The sequence below is a fragment of the Chanos chanos genome, chromosome 12 (assembly GCF_902362185.1).
Source record: "Chanos chanos chromosome 12, fChaCha1.1, whole genome shotgun sequence".
NCBI classification, from domain to species: domain Eukaryota; kingdom Metazoa; phylum Chordata; class Actinopteri; order Gonorynchiformes; family Chanidae; genus Chanos; species Chanos chanos.
Window position 1 is genome coordinate 1,060,323 of NC_044506.1, and position 11,418 is coordinate 1,071,740.

Here is an 11,418-nt window from a genome sequence, read left to right on the forward strand (position 1 = left end):
CTTGTCTGACAGAGACACAGTGACGTCAGCTCAGAGGAACTAAAGCAGGGAAAGACAGACAGGGCTTTGTGACAAACCATCCAAAACAAGTCCTCACTCACACACACGCACGCACACACACACACACGCGCACACACACACCCACACACACACACACACGCACAAGCACGCACGCACGCGCACACGCGCACGCACACACATTCTGGTGTGACCAGACCACTCTCACTCTCTCTGCTCCATCTTCACTTTGGGGGGTTTGAGAAAAGATCTGTTCTTCTTCTCTTTCTTGCTCTTTCCTTTTGCCTGGAAATTCCTCCAGCTGTCCACGCGGCCATCCCTCGTTTCCTGTGCGTGCACACACACAAGTAACAGCACTGTTTCAAAAAAATCGCATCTTCACACCCTCTCTCCACAGCCTAAAGCACAACAGGCCAAACCACTCTGAACCCCGGACTGAAGGAGCACACACTGAACCATGCCACTCCACTGACTCCTCACGCAGACCAGTCACTCGTCACGCAGACCAGTCACTCGTCACGCAGACCAGTCACTCCTCTCGCAGACCAGTCACTCCTCTCGCAGACCAGTCACTCCTCTCGCAGACCAGTCACTCCTCTCGCAGACCAGTCACTCCTCACGCAGACCAGTCACTCCTCACGCAGACCAGTCACTCCTCACGCAGACCAGTCACTCCTCTCGCAGACCAGTCACTCCTCACGCAGACCAGTCACTCCTCACGCAGACCAGTCACTCCTCACGCAGACCAGTCACTCCTCACGCAGACCAGTCACTCCTCACGCAGACCAGTCACTCCTCTCGCAGACCAGTCACTCATCACGCAGACCAGTCACTCATCACGCAGACCAGTCACTCATCACGCAGACCAGTCACTCCTCTCGCAGACCAGTCACTCCTCTCGCAGACCAGTCACTCCTCTCGCAGACCAGTCACTCATCACACAGAACAGGTCTGAAGACTGTCGCACTGTCAAACTCCAGTCACTTTGAGAGTTTAAAATGTGCAGTTAGCCACAGGGCCGATGAAGGAGCGTCATCAGGGAGACAGGCTGTTGTGATGGTCACTGAAGCTGAGTAGTTGACACACTGACCTCAAAGTTCTTCTGCCATTCCCTCTCTCTCTTCGCTCGCTCCTGGGTTTCAATTTCCTCTTCCCTTTGCCTTTTCCTGAAGACAAACAAATAAACAACCAAATCAATACATGAGTAGGCGCATGGTACTGACAAAATGTCCAATTCAGAGTTCAGAGAGTCTGGCCCTGATCAAAGGTCCAACTAAACCGACGTTAACCAAAGTTAGTGACATCCAAGGACAAGGTCGTGGCCTTTCTCACTTGGGAATAATCCAGTTTCTTATTTTCTGACTTGGGTATAATCCAAAGTGTTATCTGTAATCATCCTGTGAGATGTCATTGGACTGCAGTGAGTGGTGGTTAGTGTGTGAGATGTCATTGGACTGCAGTGAGTGGTGGTTAGTGTGTGAGATGCCATTGGACTGCAGTGAGTGGTGGTTAGTGTGTGAGATGCCATTGGACTGCAGTGAGTGGTGGTTAGTGTTTGAGATGCCATTGGACTGCAGTGAGTGGTGGTTAGTGTTTGAGATGCCATTGGACTGCAGTGAGTGGTGGTTAGTGTGTGAGATGTCATTGGACTGCATTGAGTGGTGGTTAGTGTGTGAGATGCCATTGGACTGCAGTGAGTGGTGGTTAGTGTGTGAGATGCCATTGGACTGCAGTGAGTGGTGGTTAGTGTTTGAGATGCCATTGGACTGCAGTGAGTGGTGGTTAGTGTGTGAGATGCCATTGGACTGCAGTGAGTGGTGGTTAGTGTGTGAGATGCCATTGGACTGCAGTGAGTGGTGGTTAGTGTGTGAGATGCCATTGGACTGCAGTGAGTGGTGGTTAGTGTGTGAGATGCCATTGGACTGCAGTGAGTGGTGGTTAGTGTGTGAGATGCCATTGGACTGCAGTGAGTGGTGGTTAGTGTTTGAGATGCCATTGCACTGCAGTGAGTGGTGGTTAGTGTGTGAGATGCCATTGGACTGCAGTGAGTGGTGGTTAGTGTGTGAGATGCCATTGGACTGCAGTGAGTGGTGGTTAGTGTGTGAGATGCCATTGGACTGCAGTGAGTGGTGGTTAGTGTGTGAGATGCCATTGGACTGCAGTGAGTGGTGGTTAGTGTTTGAGTTGGCTGTGTGCTCACCTCTCATGCATCTCCTTGGCTTCTCTCTCCTTCCTCTTAATCTCCAACTCAGCAAACAGCTTCATGGTCTGTTTATACACTGCCTGTCTGAACTGAAAGACACACACAGTGTCATGGTCCATTCATGGCAGAACTGAGAGGAGATAAGGCACTTTTCTCTCTTGCGACTACTCACAAAGCCTTTATAGGGACGTGACTGAGCTGGTGTTCTGAACGTCATAGAACATAGAACGTCAAAACTTCACAAACTCTGTTACTAAACGTCACAGTCTACTGCAAACAGACTGCTTACAGATTGCCTGCCTCATTCTCTCTCGCAAAACATTTAAGACCAAACTCTCACCAAAGCCATGTCTGAGTCAGTATCAGTCTGAGTGAACGAATGTAAACAACATCCTAACACACAGAACTGTACTAACAGAAAAGGTCCTAACACACAGAACTGTACTAACAGAAAAGGTCCTAACACACAGAACTGTACTAACAGAAAACGTCTCACCCCATGAAACTGTACTAAGAGAAAAGGTCCTAACACAGGGTACTAAGAGAAAAGGTCCAAATATGGGGAACTAAGAGAAAAGGTCCTAACACAGGGAACTAAGAGAAAAGGTCCTAACACAGGGAACTAAGAGAAAAGGTCCTAACACAGGGAACTAAGAGAAAAGGTCCTAACACAGGGAACTGAGAGAAAAGGTCCTAACACAGGGAACTGAGAGAAAAGGTCCTAACACAGGGAACTGAGAGAAAAGGTCCTAACACAGGGAACTGAGAGAAAAGGTCCTAACACAGAAATATTAACAGGATAAGAAATGCATTGTCATTTCAAGATGCTGAAAAATTGGTTCATGCTTTCATTACCTCTAGATTAGACTACTGTAATGCCTTACTGTCTGGATGCTCTATTAGGTGTATAAATAAGCTACAGTTAGTTCAGAATGCAGCGGCCAGAGTTCTTACTAGAACCAAAAAATATGATCACATCACCCCTATCTTATCCACACTGCACTGGCTCCCAGTCAAATCTCGTATTGATTATAAAATCTTACTATTAACATATATAGCACTAAATGGTCTTGCGCCACAGTACCTGCGCGAACTCCTGGTCTTTTATGATCCACCACGCCTACTTAGATCAAAAGGTGCAGGCTATTTGTTGGTACCTCGAGTTATGATGGCTACAGCAGGGGGCAGAGCCTTCTCTTACAGAGCCCCACAGTTATGGAATAGCCTCCCAATTAATGTTCGAGACTCAGACACAGTCTCTATGTTTAAGTCAAGGCTGAAAACTTATCTGTTTAGCCAAGCCTTTTGCTAATAGCTCTTTACTAGGCAAAGGAGCAGATCTGGAGGGTCCTCGGGCATAGATTGTTTGGTGAACTGGGATGTTTGGATGCTGTCGCCCCCCCACTTTAACATGTTCACTCAGGTTTGTTGACTGTGGAGTGGGTGGCCGCCTTGTGTCCCAGAGTGCCATCATGTCCATATTACCTTCTAGCTCTCCCTTTAGCTATGCTGTACTAGTTAGTCTTGCTGGAGTCCCTGCCTGCACTCGGCACACGATGTATATTTACCTTAACCATTATGTGGAAATGAACATCTAACAATGTGCCTCTCTCTCTCGCTCTCTCTCTCTCCCTCTCTCCCTCTCTCCCTCTCTCCCTCTCTCCCTCTCTCCCTCTCTCTCTCTCTCTCTCTCTGTCGAGCCACACATGCTACTCCTGAGACACCAGTGATCCTGACTCCTCCCGCCCTCTGGACTGACCCATCCTGGTGTTATCATCTTCCATCCCCCGTCAGCCTCCTGTCTACATCGCCATCCCCTTTGTTCATGCCCCAATTTACTTTCAGCTGTAACTGCCCACGTGGTCGGCACCTATTGCACACCTGTCTGACTAAGGAGGGGTCTCCTCTCTCTGTGGTCCTCCTCAAGATTTCTCCCATTTTCCCATTTCCCTCTTGGGTTTTTGGGGAGTTTTTTCTTGCCCGTCATGAGGATTAAGTCAGGGGGTGCCGTCATATTTTGATTTGACTGTTGTGGCCTGTAAAGCCCTTTGAGACTGTAAACAGTGATATTGGGCTCTAAATAAACTTGAACTTGAACTTGAACTTAACACAGGGAACTGAGAGAAAAGGTCCTAACACAGGGAACTAAGAGAAAAGGTCCTAACACAGGGAACTGAGAGAAAAGGTCCTAACACAGGGAACTGAGAGAAAAGGTCCTAACACAGGGGACTAAGAGAAAAGGTCATAACACAGGGAAATGAGAGAAAGGAGAAAACCAGGTCCTTTCTGAGCATGTCTGGGTATTGACTGTGTGGTGCTCTCCCGGTACAGGTGAACGTGTTCACATCAGCAGGCTGTCTGCTCCCTGTTCTTTTAGATGGCATTATAATGACAGCCACAGCATAACTCACACCAAAACATTCCTTCTCAATAAAAAAAATCTTATTATTAAACCCTGTCCAAATGCTCTTCTCTACTGGGAGAACGGGCCTGTTCTCATTCTGGGCATTCAAGACTGAGCTTTGAAACTGCTGAGACCAGCAGAACCTCGGCGTCTGGGTTCTGACTCTCATAACTGGAGAGAGAGAGTTCATTCTGAAAGTTCTAGCTATACGCTCATGGCTGATTTGTGAAGTCTCTTTTACTGATGTGTAAACAGTCATGTGAATAGTGTGATTTTACTGATGTGTAAACAGTCAGTTATGTAAACAGTGTGATTTCTCTGATTTGTAAACAGTCAGTCTCATAAATAGAGTGATTTTACTGATGTGTAAACAGTCAGCCACATAAATAGAGTGATTTTACTGATGTGTAAACAGTCAGTTATGTAAACAGTGTGATTTCTCTGATGTGTAAACAGTCAGTCACATAAATAGTGTGATTTTACTGATCTGTAAACAGTCAGTCATGTAAATAGAGTGATTTTACTGATCTGTAAACAGTCAGTCATGTAAATAGAGTGATTTTACTGATCTGTAAACAGTCATGTAAATAGAGTGATTTTACTGATGTGTAAACAGTCGGTCATGTTAATAGTGTGATTTTACTGATGTGTAAACAGTCAGTCACATAAATAGAGTGATTTTACTGATTGGTAAACAGTCAGTCACATAAATAGAGTGATTTTACTGATGTGTAAACAGTCAGTCATGTAAACAGTGTGATTTCTCTGATGTGTAAACAGTCAGTCACATAAATAGAGTGATTTTACTGATCTGTAAACAGTCAGTCACATAAATAGAGTGATTTTACTGATGTGTAAACAGTCAGCCACATAAATAGAGTGATTTTACTGATGTGTAAACAGTCAGTCACATAAATAGAGTGATTTTACTGATGTGTAAACAGTCAGTCATGTAAACAGTGTGATTTCTCTGATCTGTAAACAGTCAGTCATGTAAATAGAGTGATTTTACTGATCTGTAAACAGTCATGTAAATAGAGTGATTTTACTGATCTGTAAACAGTCATGTTAATAGTGTGATTTTACTGATCTGTAAACAGTCATGTAAATAGAGTGATTTTACTGATCTGTAAACAGTCATGTAAATAGTGTGATTTTACTGATCTGTAAACAGTCAGTCATGTAAATAGAGTGATTTTACTGATCTGTAAACAGTCAGTCATGTAAATAGAGTGATTTTACTGATCTGTAAACAGTCATGTAAATAGAGTGATTTTACTGATCTGTAAACAGTCATGTAAATAGTGTGATTTTACTGATGTGTAAACAGTCGGTCATGTTAATAGTGTGATTTTACTGATGTGTAAACAGTCAGTCACATAAATAGAGTGATTTTACTGATGTGTAAACAGTCAGTCATGTAAACAGTGTGATTTCTCTGATCTGTAAACAGTCAGTCATGTAAATAGAGTGATTTTACTGATCTGTAAACAGTCATGTAAATAGAGTGATTTTACTGATCTGTAAACAGTCATGTAAATAGAGTGATTTTACTGATCTGTAAACAGTCATGTAAATAGTGTGATTTTACTGATCTGTAAACAGTCGGTCATGTTAATAGTGTGATTTTACTGATCTGTAAACAGTCGGTCATGTTAATAGTGTGATTTTACTGATGTGTAAACAGTCGGTCATGTAAATAGTGTGATTTTACTGATCTGTAAACAGTCATGTAAATAGTGTGATTTTACTGATCTGTAAACAGTCATGTAAATAGTGTGATTTTACTGATCTGTAAACAGTCATGTAAATAGAGTGATTTTACTGATGTGTAAACAGTCGGTCATGTTAATAGAGTGATTTTACTGATCTGTAAACAGTCATGTAACTAGTGTGATTTTACTGATCTGTAAACAGTCAGTCATGTAAATAGAGTGATTTTACTGATCTGTAAACAGTCGGTCATGTAAATAGAGTGATTTTACTGATCTGTAAACAGTCGGTCATGTAAATAGAGTGATTTTACTGATCTGTAAACAGTCATGTTAATAGTGTGATTTTACTGATGTGTAAACAGTCGGTCATGTAAATAGAGTGATTTTACTGATCTGTAAACAGTCATGTAAATAGAGTGATTTTACTGATCTGCAAACAGTCATGTAAATAGAGTGATTTTACTGATCTGTAAACAGTCGGTCATGTTAATAGAGTGATTTTACTGATCTGTAAACAGTCGGTCATGTTAATAGAGTGATTTTACTGATCTGTAAACAGTCGGTCATGTTAATAGTGTGATTTTACTGATCTGTAAACAGTCGGTCATGTTAATAGTGTGATTTTACTGATGTGTAAACAGTCGGTCAGGACAGTACCAGCTCTGGGTCGTCCTCCTCCACCACCAGCGGTTTTCCCTCCTTTTTCAGCTGCTTCCTCTTCTCTTTCATCTGTCATTCAAACACGATGCACAAACAATCTTTCAACAAACACGTCAACATCAGATCTGAAGATGAGAGAGAGTTTCTCTGTGAGAAATGTCCATCCTGATGGATGCCTGTTCTGTTCTCTCTCTTTGGCAGGCTGAGGGTAAAGACAGACTGAATGGTCATGAATGGTCTGAACTGGAGAAGGCATTGTGTAACTACTAAAACACTGAGAGAGTAAACATCACAGAGAATGTAGAGTCTCCTTTACCATGTGCTCCACATACTCCCTCCCCGCCTGGATCACATCAATCGCCCTCTTCTTCTGCTCTGCATCCAGAAGCAATTTGTACGCCTTGTCCACAGCTTCAGACGGACACACACATGCACACACACACACGCACGCACGCACGCACACACACACACACGCACGCACACACACACACACACAAACGCGCACACACACACACACGCACGCGCACACACACACACGCACGCACACACACGCGCGCACACACACGCGCACACACACACGCACACACACACACGCACACACACACACGCACACACGCGCACGCACACACGCACACACACACGAATAATTTTTAAAAAAGGCACATGCCCCCCCCCCCTACTTTAAAAGAGTAAACGGTGTGTCTTTGGCACCATCTCGACTGTTCTCGCTCTGTTTTGAAGACCACTAAACTGAGGTACTCTGTTCTGAGTGTGTTAATGAGGTGCTCTGTTCTGAGTGTGTTAATGAGGTGCTCTGTTCTGAGTGTGTTAATGAGTTGTTCTCATGTATCACTGTGTGTGTTCACTTACCTTCAAATGCCTGCTGGGCTCTATCTGCATCATCCTGGTTCTTGTCTGGATGGACCAAGATGGATAGCTGACAGACACAGGACACATATAAGTCACCCAATGGGAGACAAGTTCCCTTAGCAACAATGTCCTTAGCAACAAGGGGGAAAGTCCCCCTTTCTCTGAAGGCCGCTGGCCCAAACCCACCTGCCTGAACCGTTTCTTAATCTCGTCGTCTGACGCGTCTGGGTCAATCTGTAAGACCTAGGGTCCATTAAAGACAACACAGTTCATCAGTGCAGATAGACGGGTCAGCAGTGACACGGGTCTCGACACCTCAGCCGCTCCACTCTCTCTGAGACGGCGGTGTGATGGAAAGACCACTCACCTCAAACGGGTTCAGATTGAAGTAGGACGAACCTGGCCTCAGCAACCTGTCAATTTGCTGCTTTGGGGTTAACACAGAATCTCTCTTCTCAATTTGCTTCACCTGTTCCCCGTTACAGAAACACACGCGCACACACACACACATAAACACAAAGGAGAAAAACATAATCAGCTGATGACAGAAAGATAGTTCCAAGTCTGCGTCTCCAAACACTAAACGTCGCGTCTTAAATCTTCACATCGTGGCTTTGTCCAAGTGACTGAATTGAGCCTCAAGCGGTTATTAACGATACAACTGACATTATGAGTAAACGGTACACGCATACATAGCTATTCATGGTGACTTGTTCAGTTCTGTTTTGCACTCTGAATACGTAACAAAAGCTATCAGCATTAATTATCACGGATGGTGTTTCTGGCGTTATCAGATATAAAGCACTCGGTGTCAGGACTATGAGTTAAGCATATATTCCGAACATTGCCTTAATTTCAAAACCACAACAAGAGCATCTGAAAGGCTTGTACCTAAACTTACGATTCACATTCAAAGTACAACAGTTACACCTAAAAATACGGAAAATGTGGCTTTTATCCCGTTTGCCAATTGTTTTCATACAAGCCGCCAGAGAAGCTAACGCTGAAATAGCATCTTACAGTTTCTCGCTAGGCCCACTGGAGCATTTTTGCGTTCATATCTGACCAGATTTCAAGTTTGCATTGCAGTTTATTCTGTGTATATTTCTCCTCATTAGTATCCGTATAGTCTGTTCTAATCTTGTTCATTCATCTCACCTCTGAATAAAACGTCTGAAACGCATCGTCACAGCTAACACCCTCGGCAGCGGAATCTCCACCGGCAGCCGCCATCTTGGTTCTAACACAAATCTGTGACGTCGCAAGCAGGATCACGTGACTTCACTGAACCGTAGCGAGAATTTGCGAAATAAATTTTCAGCCTAAAGCAGATTTGTATTGCATGTAAACACGTTGTTCTCAGATCTCACAGATTAATACAGTTATTTGCATTCACTAGATACGACAGCACTATCGTAGCTGGCGGGCTGTTGATCCTCTAATTTCGATGTGTCCATAATACTTGTTTTCGCACCTGAGTGTTTTAAATAAGGTAGCAGAAATTTTTGTAACGAAGATCTTTTGTAATGAACCGCTCTTGCCCAAAGTATATGGTCTGCTTTAAACGTGCCAGCACTTTACAGCGTTGGAGAAACATCTATCAAAACCCGCGTTTGAATCTAGACCCATCATTTTTACATAGGCTATTTCAAGTTTTTATCGTGTAAATGCGCTCCTGTACACTTTAGAGTCCTACACAGTTCCCATCAGGGTTGAAACATGGACCTAACAGAAATTTTCCCTGGGTTCCAACAGATTGAATCTGAGTTTTAAAAATAAAAAGCATGCATGTCTCACAATTTGGACTTTTCTTTATTACGATAAACTTGCCGATGCTCAAAATACTCTATCTCAGCGTTTCATCAAAAAACGGAGATAGGAGAGTTTCAGTCAGACACATCCGAGATCTTCAGCGGGTCTCTGTCCACGCACGTCTCCACTGGCGATCTGTGCGCACAGGGGTAAATGATGTTTTCTAGCGCTGCAAGTCTCTGCTCTAGTCGCTCCATTCTCTGTGGACCAGTCATCTGCACTTTGTCGCTCAGCTGACACATCGATCGCAGACCGTCCTGTAAAACATTAAACAAAGTTAACCAATTCAGCTTGCAATTTTCAGCTGTTATGAAACTAGCTACAACAGTCTACACAGTAAAAAAAAAACAAAAACAAACAAACAAAAAAAAGGCAAAGTAGGACCGTATGCGTATTGGACACCACAACCCTCTTTCGCCTGCCACTCACTGCCCCGTCCGTCTCGAGGACAGCAAACTGCATGTGACCGTTTTGAAGGGTAACTTACCTTTAGGAGCTTTCTCCTGATGCAGATACAGAAACTCAGGATGCAGACGAGCAGAGCCAGGCCAGTGAGAACAAACTGCACGCTCGGCCACTCCTCTTGGACCCAGCACAGCAGGTCACTGTGTAGACTGGGTGACTCTAGTTTACTGGGTGGAGCGTCCGTGTACTGCACAGATGGGAACTCGATGCCCACCTGTGACCACGCAGGCATCCCACAGAGATTCAGACAAGCCATCTCTGACAAAGCGACGTTTTCTTGTTGCCGTCTCCGGTAGTCAGCCCGTTTAAAGCGTGTATGGACTTCGAATAAAGCGAATGCAGAAGGACAGCCTTCAATCACTTGTCTTATACATAGCCTCAAACACCCGATTGTGATGTCACCTGACTTAAGACATCACAGGACACGTTGCCCTGGCAACCGTGAGCTGACAAAAAAAATCAAAACTTTTTGTGAAGCGTTACTTAAATTCTTCTGAGATCAGTTTAATATTCCAAATAAAGTTGCATATTCACAGCAACCTCTGAATATTCAATGTTTTAATACATTAACACCAACTCCTTATCCAGCCTAATATATATGACTTTTCAGACCCTCCTGACAAAAAAGACAGACTTGACACATCAAAACCAAACTCAAATGACATGTATAACTTTTATTTATGACAGAAATAAAAAAAAAATAAATAAAACAGCTATGTGGCTGTGGCCCCTCTGTGGATCTGAGTGTGGTGTTGCGGTCTATAGGACCATGGCTTCAGGGACAGGTGCAGACTCTGTGCTGCTTCTGTCAGTCGCACTGCCACATCCTGTTCCAACAGCACCACCTCTGCCAACTGCATGACCAGAGCCTCCATCTCACGCCTCCACTGCAGAGAGAGAGAGAGAGATGATCACCTTCATCTGCACCTAGTGCCCAGAGAGAAGTGCTCAGATCCATTCTGACATACATATAACCACAGTGGAGACAGACGACACAGACAGAGAGGATTCAAAGCAGGTTGGACAACTGGTTCTGGGTAACGTTTACTGTGTCGTGTCATGTCACACACACACACACACACACACACACACACACCTTCCTCTTCCTGTGTATTTGCCGTGTTTGCTGAGCCATCAGAGTGACAGAGAGGAGCAGAATGCCCAAGGAGAGCAGAGCAAAAAGCAGCTCTGGAGTATGGCCCAGACGAGAGCTCCTCTCCGCGGTCTGAGCTGAGAACCCGTGTAGAGAGAGGTGGCTGCCCGGTGTGGCC

At 44.3% G+C, this 11,418-nt stretch overlaps 1 protein-coding gene across 1 annotated transcript; it reads right to left on the bottom strand.

Annotated features, from left to right (window-relative positions):
* Positions 1 to 166: 166 nt before the first annotated feature.
* dnajc8 (DnaJ (Hsp40) homolog, subfamily C, member 8) lies at positions 167 to 9,103 on the bottom strand. The gene is made up of 9 exons (XM_030789126.1): positions 9,029 to 9,103; positions 8,238 to 8,339; positions 8,057 to 8,113; positions 7,871 to 7,937; positions 7,317 to 7,411; positions 6,998 to 7,069; positions 2,219 to 2,310; positions 1,109 to 1,184; positions 167 to 345 (listed from the first exon to the last, which is right to left on the bottom strand). Exons 1-9 carry the CDS (start codon positions 9,101 to 9,103, stop codon positions 223 to 225), a joined length of 759 nt encoding a protein of 252 aa, XP_030644986.1. The 3' UTR covers positions 167 to 222.
* Between the last annotated feature and the right edge of the window lie 2,315 nt (positions 9,104 to 11,418).